This window comes from Aristolochia californica, unplaced genomic scaffold (assembly GCF_029961685.1).
Source record: "Aristolochia californica isolate CCGP_79_NKW_82.1479 unplaced genomic scaffold, dmAriCali1.0.hap1 SCAF_10, whole genome shotgun sequence".
Taxonomy (NCBI): Eukaryota; Viridiplantae; Streptophyta; class Magnoliopsida; order Piperales; family Aristolochiaceae; genus Aristolochia; species Aristolochia californica.
The window spans coordinates 32,849,066-32,871,138 of record NW_027181771.1 but is presented as its reverse complement, the minus strand read 5'-3'; the positions used below and the strand labels follow the sequence as shown (position 1 = coordinate 32,871,138).

At 38.9% G+C, this 22,073-nt stretch overlaps 3 protein-coding genes across 3 annotated transcripts; 2 read left to right on the top strand and 1 right to left on the bottom strand.

Annotated features, from left to right (window-relative positions):
* The first annotated feature begins 184 nt into the window (after positions 1–184).
* On the top strand, positions 185–1,030 carry LOC137943118 (E3 ubiquitin-protein ligase SGR9, amyloplastic-like). Its single transcript, XM_068788814.1, has one exon. It carries the CDS (start codon positions 185–187, stop codon positions 1,028–1,030), a length of 846 nt encoding a protein of 281 aa, XP_068644915.1.
* Positions 1,031–1,471: 441 nt separating this feature from the next.
* LOC137942520 (CDP-diacylglycerol--glycerol-3-phosphate 3-phosphatidyltransferase 2-like) lies at positions 1,472–7,490 on the bottom strand. The gene is made up of 7 exons (XM_068788210.1): positions 6,805–7,490; positions 3,331–3,428; positions 3,195–3,245; positions 2,910–3,023; positions 2,248–2,304; positions 2,037–2,122; positions 1,472–1,926 (listed from the first exon to the last, which is right to left on the bottom strand). Exons 1-7 carry the CDS (start codon positions 7,178–7,180, stop codon positions 1,806–1,808), a joined length of 903 nt encoding a protein of 300 aa, XP_068644311.1. The 5' UTR covers positions 7,181–7,490; the 3' UTR covers positions 1,472–1,805.
* Positions 7,491–10,171: 2,681 nt separating this feature from the next.
* LOC137942519 (protein TONNEAU 1a-like) lies at positions 10,172–18,641 on the top strand. The gene is made up of 8 exons (XM_068788209.1): positions 10,172–10,445; positions 11,152–11,284; positions 12,245–12,333; positions 12,449–12,571; positions 17,529–17,662; positions 17,747–17,772; positions 17,859–18,015; positions 18,476–18,641. The coding sequence occupies exons 1-8, from the start codon at positions 10,359–10,361 to the stop codon at positions 18,531–18,533; spliced, it is 807 nt and encodes a 268-aa protein (XP_068644310.1). The 5' UTR covers positions 10,172–10,358; the 3' UTR covers positions 18,534–18,641.
* The last annotated feature ends 3,432 nt before the right edge of the window (positions 18,642–22,073 follow it).

The following is a 22,073-nucleotide window of genomic DNA, read 5'->3' as shown; positions in this document are numbered from 1 at the left end:
CTAGGTTAATTAAAATAAACAATCAGATAACACCGATGGGAGGGGTAGGGGTAGTGTTGTCTTTGCGTGTGAGCAAATCAATGGCAGAATAATTTTCATCCCATCATAGCATTTTATAAAGCAAGTAGTGAATAATTTCATCCGTCTCACTCATACCAGCACGTCGTCTGCTACTCCCCCCGCCATGGAAGAAGAAAACTGCAGCGAAGCCATACTCGCAGCTCTCCTGTCGCTGAATTCCACCCGGTTCTCTAACCTCTTACGCACTCTCGCCTCCGATTCCCTCTTCCAACTCCAACGCCTCCGCGCTCTCCTCCTGTCTCCTCTTCGCTTTCTTCGTACTCTCCGTTATATTGACTCCCTCTCCCTCCCCCAAAAAACCCACCTCATTGCTCGCCTCCTCTTGAGATCCCTCCAAAGAATCACCCACCACTTATCCGATGATCACACTAGTGACGCTCTCCTGGGGGGAACTCTCGGCGGTTTCCAGGACTACGACGCCGGACTGCTGCTTTACACTCTCTGCCAGTTATCCGACTCCGAACGACTGAGACTCGCAGAATCCTCAGACTGGTGGGCCACGGTAGCGGACCACGTAGCCAGGGAGGCGCTGAGATTTTCAGGCCTCGGGTCCGTTGGTTGGGCGGTGCTGAGCCCGCACGTCGATGCGGCCATGAAATGCCGGCGGTTTATCGAGGCGGCAGGATGTTGGAGGGAGAAGGGGGAGGGGAGAGCTGCGGCGTCGGTTGTGGTGTCGATTGGTGCAGCGGTGGTGAGTGGCGGCAGCACTGGCTGGCGGGAGTGTGTGATATGCAAGGAGGAGCTGAGAGAAGCGTGCGAGCTGCCGTGCTCGCACGTGTTTCACAGGGTCTGTATCGCGCGTTGGCTGACGAAGAATAACACGTGTCCTTATTGTAGGCTTGAACTGCCTACGGATGATGTTTTCTGCGAGATCCAACGGCTGTGGAAGCTCATTGTTGCCCGGAGTAGATTAGATCTACGCGGAGATTGCATTTCTAAGAGGATTTAATTCGACGAAGGCCCTTTAAGGATTTCCTTCTTTGCAATGAAAAGATCTGCATTCTTTTGAAAAATCCTAAAGAGATTTTAAACAGAGCTCACTAACCCGAGCATAAAATGTGATCAAAGCATTCGAAACGAATACATCAGAGTCAAATCCATATCAGATAGAGAAGGCTTGAATCTCTTTCCATGCAGTGTTCTCAGAAAAGGCCATGTATGAGACATTAATAATTCTGAAAACGTATTTCTACTAAAATATGTTGAGCTCTCAACGTTTGCAATGGACCTGATTAAAGGAGGAATTTCCGACAAACATAAATTCCCATATACAAGTAATCAATCAGAGCAGAAGAATCACAAGATATTAGGATTTCCTCTCAAATTTGTTGAACCCTGCAATGCAACCCCTACTGCACGGGGAAGCCAAACATTAGCTGTTCCTGAAGTATAGAAAAATAACTTTGTAGCATTGAACTCTTGTCAAGTCTGAAATGGAGGATTTTCCACTTGTTAAGGCCATCACTGATGGGAAGTTCACACTGAACCCAACCTTTTAACTAAAACAACAACAAAGAATTACCAACTCTCCCCCCAGCTAAAATAATACAAGAACCCCCCCCCAGTTGTTGGATTTTCTCCCGGCAACTAATCTGATGCACAGGCCAAAAAAGTGAAAACTTCCCTCCTATTAGACAATTAAATCTCTGGTCAAGACGGACTTGATCCCTAAAATGTCCAGACCTATCTAAAATTAGCAGGACCTACTCAAGGTCGAATTTGAACTATTTCAGCAGAACTCTCCATATCTTCTTTATGTATACAGCCAGAGAACAAACAGCTAGTCCAGCAGAAATATAGAGCAAAACCACACCGGAAGTAACTAGAACACTGGAACCTGCTAAACTGTATTTTTCAACCAAGAAGGAAAACTACTGAGCAAAATGGTTACAATTAATGAACTAAATGACTGTAGCAGATTAAATATTTGAGCTATTCAGAATAGGATAAAATACCTATTGTCTCTAGTTGCTAGAAGGATGGTAAGAGAAGTCATTTGCATTGCTGTTTTCCACTTGCCCAAACTGTTCACAGCAACAGCCTGCCAAGAATTCTCACTGGGTTACATTTTCAAGGAAATCAAACAAGATGAACACGAAACCAACAAAGAAGAGATTTTGGAACATGGGAAGTGTGTGTGAGGAGGGGGGGGGAGAGAGAAAAAACCTCAAGAAGTTTGCCATTCTGGGATGCTGCCCACTCCCTAACTGCCGACATTGTTATCTGCAGATAGCCATGCACCCAAAAAAAAGCAACCAATAAATAAACCAATAGATAAACATAAGATAAAGGCGAACTCAAGAAAAACAAAAACAAACAAGAGCCAAACAAGATCGATGACACTTCTTCCAGATAACTATTGATCTTCAAAAGAAAAACTGCCTTATAAGAGAACATAAGGCTTCTTAAGAAACTTGCCAACGTTGACAATCTCAAGAAGGCATATAGAAGGTGTATCTGACACAAGCAGTTTTGTCTCTCATCGATCATCTGATTCATATCTAATAGCAGATCTCACAAGGAGGTAGTTCTTTTCAGTGCTTTTACTCATAGCCCAATTTTTTTGCTGTAACTTCAGTCCATTCCCCTTGTGGGGAAATTTCTAATTAAAACGAAAAAATTATTTTATTTATTTTTAATGACACACGCAATTTGATCATTCACACAACATGTCGAGCTTATATTCATTTTGGTCACAACTTATAGAATCAAAGTTCTCTATCTACAAAGTGAACTTATTATGTCAAGAATCATGCCAAATACTCTGCATCTAAATGAGCAAATTACAACGACTATATGAAACAAATGCTACAAGTTTGTAAAATCACCTCTCTGGCAATAATAGTAATGGCAGGTACAGTCAATAGCCATGGCACTTGTCCGAGTGTTGGGACTTCTGGAGGTTTTGTGCACAATAACACCAATGTAGCAGCAACCATAAGCTGATTTCAGTAATCATAGAAAACAAGCACAAGAAACTTTCAGACCCCAAGAATTTACATACTAACAAATCATTGCCCCACTCACTTCTTTGCAGAGTGGTCCTAAAAACTGGAGGTCTCTACCATAAATTAACTCAAAAAAATTAACTATGTACAAGACATAAATCAAACCTTGTCAGCTACAGGATCCAGAAAAGCACCAAACTGTGTGCCTAACCGCATCTGACATAATGGAGCTAATTAGGCGAAACATACATACAATTGAAATAAAAAAATACATGGAAATATGCCCCTTGAGCACTCCTACCTTTCGTGCAAGATAACCATCAAGCCAATCTGTAACTGCTGCTGCAATAAAGATACTTGTTGTTGCTGTTGTTGCCCACCAACCCTCTAGGTAAAAAGCTACAGTGAATCTTAGACATTAGTTTCATCCATTAACACATTGCAAATTAAGAGCTTATTTCAGGCACGTAGCATATTCATTTCAGGTAAGCAACTGTGAAAAAGAAAGTTGACCATGAGAAGACTAAAAAGCCTAGCCGAGAATAACAAAGACATGCACGAGGTGATCTGTGATGCCTTTATATTTGTCTTTACTGTGCACTAGCTGGACCAAAAAGGGTACTTTCAGTTTTTTTTTTTTTACTGTTAATTGCACTATACATGCTAGATCTTTTACTCTCAGTCAAACTCAAACCCACTACCTAACACCAAAAGCCCTCCTAGGCGGCCATCGAACCAAATTTTTAGTTCATTTTTGGCAAAACCCCCTAGAATCTACCCTAATATCACCTTACTCTGTACCTTTCATAAATCACAGACAGGAACAAAATCTTCACTGTGCACCTTATATTTCATTTTCTCTGCCTTTGCCACAAATTTATACTTTATGCATCGGTCTGAGAGATTTATTACTTGGATCTATGATCATGTTCAAAATATAATCGTTTTTTAGCAGTCAAGATAAAATCAGTTGAAAACCCTGAAAAATTTTCTGCATATATTGTTTGTTTTGTGGTCTTCTCAAACTAAAGACCCAGCCCTCATGAATGGCTCTTCAGAAAGAATCAATACTTGTGGAGAGAAGGGATGTGCAGCAGGTCAGGTCAGGGTTGGGATTCCACTTTCTTGGGACCCCACCCCACCTCTCCACCCTGTTCCTCGTCCTGGTCCCCCACATGATGGGGCTGTCCTTGCCCCACGTTGCACCCTCAGAGCCCTGACCCTGCCTCAAATGAGACTGTCTCACCTCTCCCACAGAGATGAGACAAAAATGAGAGGGGGGGGCAGCGGGGGAGGGGTCCTTGCTCGTCTCTCTATGTTGTAGGAAAAGGGAGGGAAAGCCCTAAATCCACTTTGACACAGTGAGCCATCCAGCAGGGTGAGTTGGCCAATGCCCTTCGCCCATTTTGACACAGGGAGCCAACCCACAACCTCATCCCCACCCCAAAAACCAGTGGGGTTTTCCGACCAACCCTGTCCGTAGCCCATAAGGTGGGATAGCATCACTAACCCCACTTTAGCATAGTGGATCAAGGCAGGATCTCTTAACCATCACAATACCATCCCTAAAATCGTTTTAACTCGGTGTTAAAATTTACACATGGCAAAGAAATTTTTTTGTTACTATGGAATTGCAGACTGTTTTTCTGAGCACATCTAGTTCTATACACTATGAAAGCGCCTTATCAGGCCAAGCTGAAGGTAAACTCTAGTCTTACCTAATATGCTTAATGCCAAGAGAAAAAAACTGTAAAGATACAAAGAAAGGAGCATGCTTTTGCTATCTGTTTGCTCATCTCTCACTATAAAATTTGAGGACTAAATCTAGTCCTGCATGACAGGCCAATGCTTTCCATACATGACAAACACCGAATCTATAAGTGGATATACAGTTGATATTGAAGGCCAGTAACCCACAGAGTCAAGACTTGTATTTGGAGCCAGACTTGCAGGATCACAAATCTCCACTACTTGGTCAAGTTCACCATGAGGCATAGTATCTGTTTAGGGAAGCACACAAGAGACTCATAATTTCCCAAAAATGGCAGCTAAGCTGACAAATGAGGAATAGATAAACCCCTTCTTGGGTTTAACCAAGTTCTGCGCTGTGTTTTTTGTCTTGCATGTAAACACGGCTTAGCAACTCTGACTCTGGGTATGTGATAAGAAATACACCAGAAATCGGTAAATTAATCTTAAATAACCATGAAAGTTACCTGCCAGAAATGCAAAAACATAGAAAAAGTAGAAAAATTACGTGAAATAGGATATGCTAACTACAAAAATAGCCTTGGGCAAAACTTTAGGACATAGAAGACGAATTTGATTAAGCAACACAGTGGAATGGCAACGTTCTCTACTGGATAGGAAAAGAAGGAAGATTGATGACAAACCTACAGAATAAAATTTGCATGTTTGCCAAATAATTTCATTTTCTGTTCAGAAATCAGCTTCCCTTGCTATTAAGAAAAATTGAAATAAAAAAAAAAATGTAAAGAAGAGCAAAAAAGCAGTCATGATCAGATAAACTAGAAAATGAGTAAGAGAAGAGACGATGCTTGAAAAGAGGAAAAGGGCCTGATCCATCCATCATCTTTCAACATGATAACACGCATCTCCTCCAACCTACCTTTCTCTATTCTATGATCAAGTTCCACTAGTTATTTCTGAATGTCTATCAGTTTCAACTTGATGAATACATTCTCAGAAGTCCTAAATTTCATCACTCAATAGAAAATATGTGTCTTTCCATTTTAGCTTGGAACTCCTTCCTTCTCCACAAACAGTGAGAAAAAATATATTTATGAAATGAGAAGAGAAGAATAAATAAAAACAATCCAATACAAATTTACTATAACTTTTGTCCGCTTGGTGCTTGTCTGTTTTTTAATAAAATTATTCAAATAAATGTATAAAGCTTTTATCTGGTCACACAAGATGAAAAGTATAAAGATCAAAACCATGACACTTACAGCAAGAAAGATAGCAATGAGGCAAGATTCTTCTCTGAATATAGAGCAAGAAAATTGCACAGACACTTTGGTTCAATCTGAATTTGACAGGAAACTATTGATAAATCACAAGATTTACGACCCAGTAATACCAACTGTGCCAACTAGCAAACCACATAAGATACCTTGTTTTGTAAATAGCTAAGTGGTCAATGTGTGGAAGGGAAAAAAAAGTGAATAGGACATGAAAATTCCACTCTCACCGGCTCTTCGTATTGACAAGCAAATCAACCAAATTAAATCCCAACATTTCAGAAGATACGCCATTGACAATTTGGCTAAAAACTCGAATGATCAACTCCATTCTTTCAACATTATCTCCAAATTGATTATTGAAATAAAATAATAAAGGTGCAACCAAAAAATAAAATATCCTATCCACAAAGATAAAGAAGAACTCAAAACTGTCAAACCTAAACCACCACAATCCAACTAACAAATATCAACATCACCTTAAGGACAGAGAATAAAAATGCCCTAATATCCATGCAGCAATTTCGCAAAAGGTCCAATGCATGTATACAATCCCAGCCTCATCAGCACCCTCGGACACCATGCGATGCAATATACACGGGCCAACAAAAGAAAAAGCAAAACTTGAGACCAAGTTCGCCAAGACCAGAACAATCCCCTTTCCCAAATTCAATCCCAAGAATCCGACTCGGCCCATGACCAAGAACGGAGAAGAAAAAACAACCCAACTGCAACAAATATAAGCAGGACAGATCTCTCGAGTGAGCATTGTGAAGTTAAGAGAAACATACTGATAATGAGAAGGGGAATGGCTGCAACGCGACCAAAGGTGAGGATTGTTGGCAAAGTGAGAACTCGCGTAGAGGAAGGAATCGCATGTTGTGGAGGATTATGAGAACGATGCCGCTTCTCTTCTTCCTGGTCGTCCTTGATCTTCTCAGACCCCATCAGAACTCCTCTTCCGTGGTGCGAGGACCCCACTTCACCGCCCCCGGAAACTGTCCCGAAAGTGGCGATCCTTCTCCTGCTGGCTCTCCCTTCGGCGGTGGCAGGCGCAGAAATTCCCGCAAACGAAATCAACCTCCAACCCTCCAAAATTCTCTCCTTTGTGGCCTTCCTTATACCCCAGAAAGCCGAACTCGATATCAATGGCCTCGCCTTCGCCATTCCCCCTCAACCAAAATTGGGACTTTTGAGTCCTACTTGAAGTAGGACTGAAACCGCTGATCCTACGCACCAATTTATTACCATAGATGGACGACGATGAAATTACAATTCCAACACCCGCTTTAAGTGTTGGGATAACGATAAAGGGCTTCCAAGCCCGTCTACTTGAGAGCTTCCAATCATTACAGTTTCCCAGCCTTTTCTTTCACGACTGCTCCCAAATCAGCCCGTTGTCGACAGCAGCAACATTTTTGGCCGTTTTCCAATTTCCAAAGTCCAAGTTCAACTTCCGACCAGTGATCGCTTTTCTTCTCAGCAGGCTATCCGGAGTAAAAACAGGACCCAATTATCGATTTCCTGAAAAGAGGAACGGAACACCTGAAGACCGTCTCTGGCTGACGCGTAGAAGCCGGCTCGATCCTCGGCCCAGGGCACAGGCCTTCGAAAACTAAATTCAGCCCCGCTTCTCTTTGCAGTTGCCCCTTTCCTAGGCACGCAGAAACCCAGCCCACCAGAGTGTCTATGACCATCTCCGTTTTAGAATACATGATGGCCGTTTTAGAATACATGATGGAATATGAAAAAAATAAAAAGAGTTAGAATAAAAATTAAATTAAATTATTCAACTCTTTTATTCGATTTAAGGGGGGGTTAGTGTACTTTGTAAGTGCGGGGGAAAGTGAGAGAGAAAGTGAAGTACTTGTCTGTGTTAGTGCGTATAATGGAAAGTGCAGTGTAAAGTACTTGTTTATGTTAGTGTACCCAATGTAAAGTGTAGTGTAAAATACTTATTTATGTTAGTGTGTACAACGGAAATGCGGTATAAAATGCAGATAAATTATTTATTAAATATTTTTTTTGATATATCTATATTTCAAAAAAATAAATTAATATTAGTTAATAAATAAAATATATTAAGTATAACAACTAAACAAATGCTTATTTTTATATTATTAAAACTGTAATCAAATTATAATTTTTTAATATCTAAATATGAAATAATTATATAAAAATGGATATTATAAAATAATTATTAACTCAATACATATTAGTAATATCAAAATAATATTAATTTATTAACTTAATTTATAAAAAGTGAAATATTTACACAAACACTTACTTTTATAATATCCAAAAATTTAATGCAATTGTTATATTCAAATTGTTTAAATTTTCACTCTTAAACTAACGTATATATGTAGTTATATTTGTTTAAATTCATTACCCAACATACTACACAAATATTGTAATAATATAAATAAAAATAATACAAATATAACTCAATCACCTATTTAATATAAAAAAAACTATAAATGTACATACAAAATACAACAAATATATTAATATCATTAAAACATAATAGTCAATAATTTTACCACATATGAATTGCTAATACATATAAAAAATATGATGCTCTTGTAGATTGTACTACAAACTCCTTCTGAGTACTCATTTGAGTGTCTACACTATCCTCAACATCATCACCACTATCATTGTCTTTACCTTTCCTTCTTCAACCGTCTAAAACTCATAACAAGTAAACAATAAATCAATAATAATTTGTAAGTGCCGGAAAATAAAAGGAGAGGAAGGAAAGGTTTTTGGTTTGTGGTTTGTAATCGAAATAATGCAACATGGTTTTTGGTATGTGGTGGGACATAGTCATTTGGAGATGCTGAAATGCACTTAATAATTTAGCATTCTTTTGTTTCTCCATTGATCACCTTTGATACAGATGAGGTTGTGATCTTGACTGTATCTACAACATCTCATGGTTGGACCTTATTGGTCTTGCCAACTGAATATGGAAGTATCGTGGACCATAAAAGGACAGTGCAATTAAACAGAAGACAAATCTAGTCAAGTTCCTACTTAATAGGCTTAGTCCCCACTTAGATGTTAATTTACAAATTGCACATGATCCAATTTGCAAATCCACAGAGAGGCAGCATGATCAACAACCAAGTTGATAATAGCCACTAAGTCACCCTCAACAATGGGGAGGCAGAGAAGGAACCACGACAAAGCCTTAAGCTATGACAGAGGACATGGATTTCCACCTCAGTAGAATCAATTGAACCAAGTGGGGTACAATATACAAGGTTGATCTTCCCAAGGAAGTTGTAAAATTTAATAATTTGATAGAGCTTATTGCAGTATCGTTAATTTTATTGGATCGAAAGAGAATATGATGAAAACTGGAAGAAAAAAACTAGAAAGCATCAAAGAATTTGGTGGAGAAAAAAAAACATAATTTACAAAGTATACCACTTCAATAACTTTATTTTTCACCCAAAAAAATCGAAAACAAAACCAAACCAACATTAGTCCACTCTAAAGCCTCAAACGCATAAACAACAAAAGAAAAAGCATGGAAAACACAAATTGAATAGCATGGAAAACATGAACTAAATAGCATGGAAAGGAGAAAAAAGGAAAGATTTTTAGGAAATGTATTTGGGAAAAAATTCCCAAATAAAAAAATCATGGAATTTCAAATAGCAAAACACTGAGAGTCAAATGAACAATTATAAAACAAAAAGAAGACTAACATTCGATTTTCAGGAAGAAGGGTTTACCCTATTTTCTTTCGAATCGAGCCAGAGAGGTTGCAAAAGGGGAAAAGAAGTCGCCAAAGGTCGTCGGTGCTAGGGATGGCGAGAGGGAGAGAGTCAGCGAGCACTGGGGAGAGGTTATAGAGGGGCGATTGAAATTGCAGAAGGTTGCAAGCGAGAGAGGAGCATAAATTTTTTCTCACAAAAACCTTTCGTTTGACAGGCCTCCTAATAGTCTGATGTAATTGATAGAGGAAAGATGAATTCAGAGCTCCTCTCCTTTAAATTCACTTTCCCTCCGTTAAGCTTAAAACGGGAAAAATATATTACATTTGTAATTTATTGTACCCGGGACACTAACGGGTTTTGGCACAACTCAATGTCACTAACGGGGGCCTAAACAACCAGGGGTAAAGTATGGAATAAGAATATCAAATCAATCTCGGTAAAGTTTTGTTTGTTATCCAAAAGGCACACGACTGGATCGGTGAGAACGAAGGCACATTTCGGTTGGCGAGGGAAAGAAAGTGAAACAGGTCTTTTGGTTGGAGTGGCAGTAGCAGTCTTCTGAGGTTTTGGTCGAGTAAAACCTCTCAGGGCGACAAGGAGTAGATCCGGTCGAGATGGACGACTATACCAGAGAAATGATGGACCTTAAAACCCTAGTTACTCGTACCCTCGAAAAGAAGGGCGTCCTCGCCAAAATCAGAGTAAGTTCGTTCGATCTGCTCTTTTCTGTCAGCTCCGTAGATTGCTATTTCGTTTTTTATACGAATGTTTAAAACGTGGTTCACTTTTGAAGCGTAAGGGTTGATTCGTTACCTGCTTCCGTTTCGTATTTTTCACCATGTTGAAATAGTATATTAAGCTTTAATTCTTCTCAACATGTTAGAATAGCTCTTTAAGCCCCCTTTGTCTGTCTCTCTTCCTTTTTTTTCTTTTGTTGTGGAGGAGCTTAACTTGGCTAGGCTGCTGTGCTCCCAAATCCACATATCAGAGAAACTGGCAACCATCTTCCAGTTGTCCTGAATTATAGCTCACTTCAGGGATGGTTGGGACTTTTCTAGCCCCAAAAAGGACGACAAGGGTGCTTAAATTTTTTGTTGAATTAAGAGAATTTTTCTGATGAAAGGAAGAAAATACAAAGAGCATTAACATGATGCAATAAAAAATTTGTAAAGTAATGGAATCTTCCCAAACAAGATATTGGTGGGAGTCATTCATTTGGTAGATGATTTTGTTAAACCATTGGTACTCTGCAGAAATGATAGCAAATGAGAACCTTGTTGGCTGATGCTTTTCATTATTCTTTTCTTTCTTTCTTTTTTTTTGGGGTGGGGGTGGGGTCTAGGGGCTCATTAGGTTTAACAATAAATGGATCTGAATTCAAGGTTTATATCTCTGTGGTTTTTGTAGGCCGAGCTGAGGGCCAGTGTGTTTGAGGCTATTGAGGAGGAGGACCGAGCAGTTGAAAATGAGGATGGTGTTCCACCTGCATTACTTGGCAGCTGCAATGACCGTGCTAGGCAACTTCATGCTTCTCCATCAGGTTCCTCTTGATGTCTCCCTTAAAGATTGATCACTTTAATTAGAAAAGTTTTGACATATCTCAATTTTTGCTCTTCTGCCTTTTTATTTGTCTTTATCAGAAGGTTTAATTAGGAACTGAATGAAGATAACATCCAAATAACTCTTTGAAATGGAATTGCTGAAATAGCTAGATGGAGCTAGTTTAAATTGCATGTTGTTTGAAATACTAGAAACTGCTAGCTTAACACATTGTTGGTCTTATGGTTGTCATAATTTTCTAGATGGTGTTACCATCCTTCCTGAACCCATTTAAGCAATTCGACCACAATAAATCAATGTATTTTTCATTTGTGGAAGTTTGTTTCTAAAAAAAAATGGCTTATTTCTTGTTTCCTGCAGGCAAGATTTCTGGACTCTAGGGAACTGGTAAGCCAGTAAGAAATAGGTTTTCAATAGATCAGTGAATTTTTAGTAGAGCTGATTATTGCCATGTTGTTTCAGCCTACTCCTTGTTTAAGGAAAGAAGATGATTCTGCTTTTGATTAAAGCTGGATCTTCTTAAGCTATCATTGATGTTCCCTATTTCTCTAAGTTGCATACAGATGCCAGTACCATCTGGCCATAAACTTTTTAGCAATGTGATTTTAACCTTCAAGAAGTCTATGATTCATTTAAAAGCTGCATGTTCTGCAATTCAACAGACTGACCGGAAATAAAAGGAAAAAATGAAAGAAGTTTGGTATTTCTACAACATTACTAACAATACAGTCTATCATAGAGTTGATTAGCTTCATGGACTTTTAAATTTTCATTATTTTTAATTAGTTTTTGTCTGTTAGCTTTCCTTTGGAGTCATGTATCATTTTAAGCATGTTTATATGTTCATTTTATTATTTGTTCTGGAAGTCTATGTTGCTTTAAGTAATGGTAGCTTTCTTCCGTGACATTGCCTTTGTTGGTTTTGCTGGTACTTCTGCAGGAAGGCTACTGACGGCATTAATAGGCGAATATCTTGATTGGGCACAGCTTAGTCACACCCTAAAAGTTTATTTGCCTGAGTGTAATTTGGTAACTGTTAAATTTATTCTCTTCGGACCTTGGACTGTTTTTAAGAATCCTGAATGGATGTTATCTTTGACCTTCTTTCTTATTCTTGGTTTTTGATTTTGTTTGTCCCCTGCAGCAAAAGGATTTTTGGAAAACTGAATTGAGAGATTTTAGTAGCAAGAATAGGCATGACTTGAATAGAAATGCTGATAGTGGACCCTTGCTTCTGGATGTTCTTGAAGGATATCTGAAGTTTGAGGTTTGGAACTCTCTTTTGTCATTTGAATTGCCCATTGCAAGTGATAGGTTTGATGACACGCACTAGACTTTCCTAGTAAAAATCAGTTAATTATGTCTCACAAAAAAAAAATGAAAAAATGGTTGGTTAATTTTACTTTTTATTGATATTCCAATGCCATGAGAAATGGAAGAAGTGGCTGGTTAATTTTATTTATATTTATATTCCCAATGCCCCTATCACTAAACAAAAGGGGATGGGGTCGGTTTCTATAAGGCGAGGTCCCTTCTCCCGCCTACTGAAGAATCCATCACTTCCTCCCCCTCTACAAATTGATGATTGGGGAAATTTTCCTCTGATTAACGTATATTGTTTAAATAACATCATTATGATGTCACACAAGTTCAATCAGCGTTAAACTTGGTTGAATTGGACTCGATCACTTCATTGGGTCAGTGATCGGGTCGGCTTTTATAATATTGGTATCATATTGAATATGCATGTTGAAGAATAATTATGGAAGAGTCTTACATAACTTTCATAGAGAGAAGTCTTACAAAAGAAGAATCAATATAGTTGAGTTTTACAGGAATGTCGAAGTTTTACAGAGGTGTTTAAGTTCAAAGGCGTTTTAGTTCTTTTAATTCTATTTTAATTTTGATTTTATGTATTCTCTTTATTATATATAGAGAACCAATCTACTCAATTTGCACACCATCAACGAATTATTTTCCTCTCCTAAAATCTCAACATGGTATTGGAGCAGGTTATATGAGTTGACGTGGTCAACCCATAGAGACAATGTTTTCTTTATTCTGGCGTCTCTAGTTTCTTTTCCTTTTTATTTTTTAATGTTAAGTCTTTTTTTTTTATTTCCTTGCGTCCTAGAGTATGGCCCTGTTATGTACTGGCAGAACTTATGGAAATTGAGACCTGCATGCTTTACGTTGTCCTCTATCTTGCTTCATTACATTCTTGAATCTGCACTTTTGAGGAACTAGGCATGTCTTTCTTCTTTTTAGAGCAGCTGCTTTGTTCTCGAGTCTTTGCTCCTCTGTGAAACTCTCGCCATGCATACTGCTTGGAATTCTTTGTTTTCTGTGAAATAGACGAGGAGGGAGCTGATTTTGTTAGACTGCCGGCGGGATGAGGCAATTGACTGAAAGAATAAGGTGTTGGCATCCCCTTCTCTTAGCCACTTGTATCAGGCATGCTGCTTATAAAATATTTTTTCTCGGGTACTTAAATTCTGCAGCATGGATGAGGTTGCAATTTTATCTGAGAAGTCAGATGGGGTGAGATTTCTACCTTCTTCCAGCAGGTTGAGAGCCTCAATTTGCAGCCACAAGGCATCTTTTTGGGTGGATGAGCAGGTGCGATTGATTTTAGACCAATCTTGAAGTTTGCTCTTTAGGCACTTGAGTTTCATGGCCAGAATACCCCCAACAAGCCCATTGATTTTGGCCTCATTCCACCAAGATTCCATCAGGCAAAAACGTTCTTATCCTCGGGCCAGTAATTTTTAAAGTCATAAGTTTTTGCCCCTAAATACTGGTTTTGGTATCAAGCTGGATTAGCCAATGGTCAAAGACTACCTTCCCTAGAATTAATATTTTGACATTGTTATAGATTTGTAGCTAGCTGTTGGTGAAGAGGAATCAATCCAGGTGTCAGAGAACTGGGCTGCATTGACCATTGCTCCAAGTATATCGTTTCTCAGAGGTTGGGATTTCCTCCAACTTCAAAGCTCCAATAAAGTCGCAAAAGCTTGGCATGGAGGAGGAAATCTTTAGGAAGGGGGAGGCTTCGCACTACAGAATCTGATTGTGATGAAGTCGTTGGCTAGAAACCATGGATTAGTCCAATTGTCAATTGAGAAGGAGAGTTTGTCCTAAAGTTCAGGTTCCCTCCTAAAGGTGGAAGGGACAGAGATCCCGCTAAGACACTAGAATACCTTAGCTTCTCGATCCCTGAATTTGATGTAGATTAAGAAATTTTTGTCCCAAATGATGAGAATGCTCTCAATGGATCCACGGGAGGAAAGAGCTAGCTACATGGGATGGGGAATGGTGCGAATGTCTTGGAATATGGAATTAGACATTTATTGAATTTTGGTCTCTTGGAGAATGATTAGTTGGCATTTTTTGCTTCAAGTAGAGCATGGATTGTTGATTGCTTCTTTGGTTTGCCACTCCCCTAGTGTCCCTGGATAGAGTAATCATTTTTTAGATTTCTTGCTCTTTTTGATTCCTTGGTTTCCTTCATCTTGGCTCATTTTCTTTTGGAGTGGTCAGCTAGGTCCATCATCTTGCTCAATATTTCCTTGTCATACTTGTTTTTTTGGCTTCGGATGGATACAAATACGGTGCTTTTTCCCTTGGCCTTGCCTCCGCGGTAAAAAAAAATCCTTTTTCTCTATGAATGCTTGAATCACTGAGCTGTCTTAAAGCTGTCAGCTTTGGTTTCACGAAATTCACCATTCATCTGGCTTTTGAAGGATAAAGTTTTGAGTCGGGCCTTTTGGCTGGTGCTTCCCTTTAGAGTAGGGTTAGGTTGGGATCAGGATTTGTGTCTTCTAGATGGGCTGGTTGCTCTAATTTGGCCAATGAAGTGGACAGCCTGTGATTGGCTGTCGAGAATAGGGTTCTAGGTGTGGGATGGTTTGTTTTCTTTCAATGGTGTGTTAGAAGACGTAAAGACTATGGAAGGGATGTGGTGGGGAGGTTTATTTGTTTGAGGAGTGTTGTTCTCTCCAACCTTAGCGAAGGTTGTGATTGTTGGTGAAATGGGCTCCAGTTTGATTGCACAATCATGTTTGGTAGGGTTAATGAAGCTTGTCTCTGGGTTGGGACTTTGGGCTATGGTTGGTCTATGGGTGTGATTATGGTTGGTTTAGGTGTGGGGGTGTGGTTTATGTTTGTCGGATGCTTGGTTTTGGTGGTTTGGTTGGAATTTGGGGGGACAATCAGCACGAGTGATGTTGGCCAGATTGTAACTCGTGTTAACTGAGGTGATCTTTAGGTGATGAGTTCCTGTGCCATAATTCAGTGAGTTGTTGGTCAGGCTATTGACAAATTGGTTGGAAGCTGCAACATTTGCAGGTGTATTGGTAGTAATTACTTTTTGAAATTCAAAGTTTGAATGAGTTGTGGGTGGGGGACTTGTGATGATGGGCAAGGTGCGCCAAAGATGGGAATTGTCTCTCACCAAACTGAGTTGGTGGCGAGCTGAACTCACTTCTTCCTTCTATTCTTCTTGCCTGGTCCGATGAGATTCTTCGGATGTATGTAGATGGCGAAGATGTCAAAACCCACCTTAAGGTTCACTCAAGCATCATCAATAAGATGATGGCATGAGCCGATGAGAATTCTTGTGAAAACCATATGGTGTTTATCACGTGTAATCTCGTGAATCTCTAGTACCTTGCCAAAGCAAGCACCGATTTCTATGAGGGTCTCAATAAACCAGAGTACAAGTGGGAGATCGAAGATTCACAGCCATTGTCTGAAGGGTCCATTAGTTGGGGAAGTTTCCCAAGCGCCATGACCGCATGGAATAGGGTAGCCAATCTACTATGAGTCAATGAGCAGTGCGTGATCTTCCGGCTTTTCCTGGCGAGTCAGCCAGTGACCATTGCCGATGGTGATCTCTGGTTTACAGGTCAAGGCTCAGAAAGCCTCAATCCTGTCCCAAAGGTCCTTGTGTTTATGTAGACTCCTGCTGATGGAGACAATGACACTGTTCACAAGAGTGGCGCAACCATCTCGATGGGGGGAAGAGGAATGATTGACTTTGGTTTCATTCGCTCAAAGGTGGTCAGAATAAGTGTGTTCTAAGTCATTGGAGCAGGACATGGAGGCAGTGATGTGTGAATCTGCCTGGTAGGGGGGGCAGAGTTGACTCCCATGAGTGATTCTAAGGTGCTGATGATGGTGTGCCAATCAAAGCCATCCGTTGTGAATTTTGTGATCTAGATTCGGCAAGAACCTTGTCCTCTTGTAGTGGAAAAAAGATATATTGCCAGTTCCCTTCCCATATCTCCTTGGATCGAATACAATTGTCATTAGGGTTGAGAACAGATTGTAGCTGAGACTGGAAGATTCTTCTGATAGAAGCAGGCATCTTGACAAAAAAAGGACTTTTCGCCTTTGGTGACAGTAATCTTGATGGAGTTATCCTGAAATTTGTTGATCTTCAACATTGGGTTCTCGTATAGGAAATGTTTTGATCTGGCTGATGCACACTAGCAGCACTGTTTTCTTCCTCCTTGTCATGATGGTCCAATCGTCCTCCTCTCTCTGATACGATATTGAGCTGAGCCTCCTATTGCCCTCGAAACACAAATGCTGCTCCTTCTTGTTGACTCTCTCACCCACTACCTTCGTCTTCTCGGTGAATTCTGTTTGCCCACTCTCCTTTCTTCTTTTGTCTCCCTCTCAACATCTTTAGTGGAGTATTTACTGGTAACCATGAGCATGTGCAGTTAATGAAAATATGTGAGTAATCTCCCGTTGCTCATACAACAATCAGCATTTGTGGTATTTATTTCAAATTACTTGTTTCTTGGGGCAGGGAAAACAGTTTATATCCACTTTTAAAAGGACTAAAACAAAGAGGGGAAAAAGTATAAAAGTAAAGTTTGTGATAATTTTATAGTTTCTTGCCAAAAATTGCAGTGAATCCTCGTGAAATTGGTCATGGTTGAACCATTTATTTCAAAAATGATAAAACTGGGCTGGATTGCATGACCACGCCCTGGTCCCATGAATTAAAACCAGATTGACTGCAAAAGACATACAATATGCACAAAAGCCTAACTGAAGAATCAGTTGTAATTCTTTTGTTATCAACTAGGTTCATGCCTCTTCAATACTATAGTTATGTCCCTAAATAAGAATGAAGCTTTCATCTTGTTGGAGGCAGCTTCGTTCATCAGGAATCTTGTTAGATGATTCCTTTCGGAACCTTTATGTTGCAGAACTTATCTCAAGGAAGGGGCGGTGGAAGGAGAGTGACCAACCCAGAAACTGAAACTTTATCAAGTACAGAGTCTAGAAACATTCGAAGGCCCTCATCATCATCAGTTGCTGGAGGCTTACCTCCATTAGGAAGGTTAGTGGTGTCATCGTGACCCAATGAACATTCTTGCCATGTTAGTGTCATGTTATTCATACATCTTTTCTTCTCTTATGTCAGGCCAGTCCCCGTTTCTCAATCATCAGGTAAGTTATACTCTCTCTCTCTCTCTCTTTTTCTCTTTCTCTATCTCTCTTTCTCTCTCTCGTACTAAAGCTTTCATTTGTTTCAGATAGGAGGGCTGGTTCATCTATACCAGGCTATAGGAAGGATGAATATAGTTGGAGAGGTGATTCGGACGAGCTTTCAGAAGATGTACTAAGAGCTTCAAATGCTTTAGAAAACATCCACTTGGACAGAAAAGCACGAAGTCTAACCACATCATGGCGGTAATTTTGTGGTTTCATTTCTTTTGGTCTCATTTAAGCAAGTTATCATGTTAGGCAATGAATTCAATAGTGTTTAGGGTTAAGTGTCTGACCATTTTGGAAGTTTCAGACATACTGTTCATGTAGTGTGATCTCCATGTTCATTGAATGAAAATGAGCTCGATCTTAGCATTCCTGATATAATCGGATACCACATTTAATTATCCATAAGCAATGAGAGGAAGAGAAAAAACAAAAACAAAAAATACAGGGATCATGTTATTATCTTGGAGCTAGTGAGGGCATCTTTTGCTCAAGTGGATCAGAATGTGTTTTTTAAAGAATCCGAGTGTTTCTTGTGTAAACTTTGCTCATCTCATTTTCTTTAACTGGTCGAGTTTTCTGTGAATATCATTTTTTGGTCCTACATTGCTACGCTTTTAGAAGAATAATTGAATTTTTTTTTTCTTTCTGAGATCAGGCATTCTGGAGATGGAGGAGTCAATGATGATGATGGCAAAGCAGATTCGCATAGGTAGTGGCATTTGTTTTCCTGTACTTGTAATTGTTTTCAGTGTTTTTTTTTTTTTTCGTTTGTCCACTTCAAATGGTGCATGATCATCAAAATGTGAAACCTGGTTTTGCGATATCGTGCCGTGTTCGTTTGATTCGCTTTGGCTTTCATTCTACCGACTATCAGAAAGCTTACCATTTGAATTAACAGATGTTGATCATTCACTGAAGTATCTTTAGCTAACCATTATCATGAATGTTGATGCAAGTATTTCAAACGGGTTAAATCCTTGAAAACTAAAGAATCGATAACAGCCACCTCTCTCCTTGGGGGTCGTATCGAGCTGAGCCAAGTTCAAACTTTTATATGTTTGTTTGAGCTTGGTTTGATCTGATTACTTTGAATTTGAACTTAAGTTTGAGTTTAACTTCGAGCCTAAAATGGGAATCGAATATGAGCCCTAATATTTTAACCGAGTATGAGTTTGAGATCAAGTCAGGTTTTAGCTCCAAGTTTTATTTTTTATATAATATTGTATGTTTTGTATTAAATAATTTAAATAGTTTTTTATATTGGATAAACCCTAACGTGGCGCTGTCCACTCCCAAAGCAGAAAGTTGCCTTCATATCTGTCGGTCACTCTTTAATATTTTAAATGTCCTTCAAGTACATAACTCCAACTCCGAGGTTTCTCCCTTTTTCACTAGTTGGCATCTACCACAAGGCAGCAGTTGAGCCTCAAAATTTTAAAAACATCCCTACTAGTAGGGGTGGCTTGGAACTGAGCCGGTTTGCGAGTGGCTCATATTCAGTATGGTTTCAATTTGATCCGACTTATTATATTTTGAGCTTGAGCCGAACTCGAACTCAGAAATGGGCTCGTTTAGGTTAACAAGCCGAGCTCGAACAGAGTTAGGTTCGGCTTGTCGGCTCGCGAGCCGACTCGTTAATTTAACGAGCGGTGGGATCGAGGGTCTCTCTCTCGCCCTCGCTCTCTTCTCTCCCGAAATTTTTTTTTGGTCTCTCTCTCGTCCTCGCTCTCATCTCTTGAATTTTTTTTTCGATCTTTCTCTCGCCCTCGCTCTCCTCTCTCGAAATTTTTTCGGTCTCTCTACTGCTCTCGCCCTCTTTGTCTCCTCCTTCCTTTCTCTCTTTTTCCTCCGAAATTCCCTCTCTCGGCCTCCATCTCCCTTCTCCCTCTCGCCGCCAGTGCCCCTTCCGCCGCCGCCGCACCTAATCTTTCCCCTTGTTCATCGCCTTCTCTGCCTCTCATCGTCGTTGCCGTCGACTCCCGTAACATCGCTCTCACCTCGTCGTACCCCAACTAGAGCGGCTGCTCTGGACCTCTCCCGTCGTTGTCACACCCCTACCATCGCCTGCTGCCGCCGTCAAATCAGTCGGCCACCGCTCTCGTCGGAACGGAACCCTCGGATACCTAAAGTTCGAAGAAAGGGGGGAAGATTATTTTCCCCCCTCGATGCTTCGTCCCGCACAGCGTGCGAACTCGCACATGCGAGTTTCGCACTTGTGGTTTTTATAAAAAAAAAAAAAACTTGCAAATCCTATTCTTAGCCTGTTTTTCTTATAGACGATGTAATAATATGTAAAATATAATGTGTTAAAATTAGCATTTGATCAAATTTTTTTGTTTTTTTTTATTTTTTATAATTAATCATGTACACAATTAATTGGCTCACCTAATTATTGTATTAATGTATAATAAACAGTAATCAATAAATAATATAATATCTTGTATAATTAATTAATATATTAATTATACATTAAATTACTTATTTGTATTGTAATCATGTTTGTTTTACCTAATTTGGGGTTTAAATATTATATTTTAATTAAGTATACTATTATATTGTATATGAACTTGTCCACACTAACACCAAGTCTGAAATTGAATTTCATGTAAAAGAATTAAATGAATTTGAAGCAGGAGATGAAGATGAACTTCAAATTTTAAGTTTGTTGACTAACCCCCCTTATAATTCTCATATATACAGTAGCTTCAGAGTAATTATTTAGTGCTAGTGGTAGAGTAATAGACTCGTATAGTTCTTCCTTGGTACCAAATACATTTCAAACTTTGATTTGTGGCACTGGTTGGGTTCGGACTCTTCACGGTATAAAGAAAAGTCAAAAGGTGAATTTCTTTGATTAATTATTTATTATGATATTTTTTAGTTTTATTTATTAAAATTTTGTTTTATGATTACAGTTTGAGAAGAAGAGTGTAGAGATAATGCTACCAGCTACATGATTTTTTATGTTTTTCTCATCATGTTAATTTTAATATTTTTAATGACATTAAGTAACTACTAGTGGAAGAGTATTTTTTTATCTGACAATAACTAATTTTTTTTTTTGTCATAGGTGGAGATTTTGCTCAAGCAAGGACGTATATTATTTTCTAGCATAAAGAGAAATAACTATAATTTGTAAATTTATAAATGGATTTATAATTTTTATTTGGGTGATTGTAAATTGATAGTGATATTTCATTTAATTTTGTTGTGTTTGATTATTGTATGGAATTTATTTATAATATTATGTAATGTATGAAGTGTTTAGACTAGTTTATGGAATGTATAAATAATTTATTGGAGTGTTTATGAAATGTATAAACAATTTTATGGAGTATTTATGCAGGTATTATGTATGTTGATTATGCCCAATTTTATATAGAGATCATGTCGAATTTTATATAGGTATTATATATATAGATTATGCTTAATTTTAAGTATGTCCAATCTTATACATGTATTATATATATAGGTTATGTCCAATTTTATGTAAAATATATGCATAATTTTATATATATTTATTCGAGTGTTTATGGAATGTATAAACAATTTTATGGAGTATTTATGCAGGTATTATGTATGTTGATTATGCCCAATTTTATATAGAGATCATGTCGAATTTTATATAGGTATTATATATATAGATTATGTTTAATTTTAAGTATGTCCAATCTTATACATGTATTATATATATAGGTTATGTCCAATTTTATGTAAAATGTATGCATAATTTTATATATATTTTATTTGGTATATATTTTTTGAAAAGTTTTAAATGTATGTTGAGGCTCGAGTTCGGCTCGAAGCTCGACTCGAACTCGGTGGGCTCGAGCTCAATAACAATTTTGGGCTCGAGATAAGACTTGGCTCTAAGCTCGGCTCAAAATATTTAAATCAAACTCGGCTCGAAGATATACTCGGCTCGGCTCAAAATATTTAAATCAGCTCAAAAATATACTCGGGCTCGGCTCGGCTCGATACCCACTACTCACTCGAGTCACGAGTCACCTCACCCACGAGTGGGGCATTAAAATCTCGTAATTTAATGAAAATATCTCTCACAGACGGCGACGGCGAAATGACTCATTATGATATTCGTAAGGTCCGTTAAGTAGGATTCGGACACGCGTCCCGCGCGGATCAAATTGTTTCCAGAAAACCGCGGCTGCCCACGTGGCGATTGATCAAATTGTTTCCAGGAAACCGCGGCGGCCAACGTGGCATCGCCGCGTTACGGGCAGATCGTTTTGGAT

Excerpts from the sequence above, each read along its gene's own strand:
- LOC137943118 (XM_068788814.1), top strand. The coding sequence starts at position 185 with ATGGAAGAAGAAAACTGCAGCGAAGCCATACTCGCAGCTCTCCTGTCG.
- LOC137942520 (XM_068788210.1), bottom strand. The coding sequence starts at position 7,180 with ATGGCGAAGGCGAGGCCATTGATATCGAGTTCGGCTTTCTGGGGTATA. Across the intron at positions 3,246-3,330 it reads ATGGTTATCTTGCACGAAAG|ATGCGGTTAGGCACACAGTT; the intron begins GTAGGAGTGCTC and ends CCATTATGTCAG. Across the intron at positions 2,305-2,909 it reads TTACTATTATTGCCAGAGAG|ATAACAATGTCGGCAGTTAG; the intron begins GTGATTTTACAA and ends GGCTATCTGCAG.
- LOC137942519 (XM_068788209.1), top strand. The coding sequence starts at position 10,359 with ATGGACGACTATACCAGAGAAATGATGGACCTTAAAACCCTAGTTACT. Across the intron at positions 12,572-17,528 it reads AAGGATATCTGAAGTTTGAG|AACTTATCTCAAGGAAGGGG; the intron begins GTTTGGAACTCT and ends TTTATGTTGCAG. Across the intron at positions 18,016-18,475 it reads AGTCTAACCACATCATGGCG|GCATTCTGGAGATGGAGGAG; the intron begins GTAATTTTGTGG and ends TTCTGAGATCAG.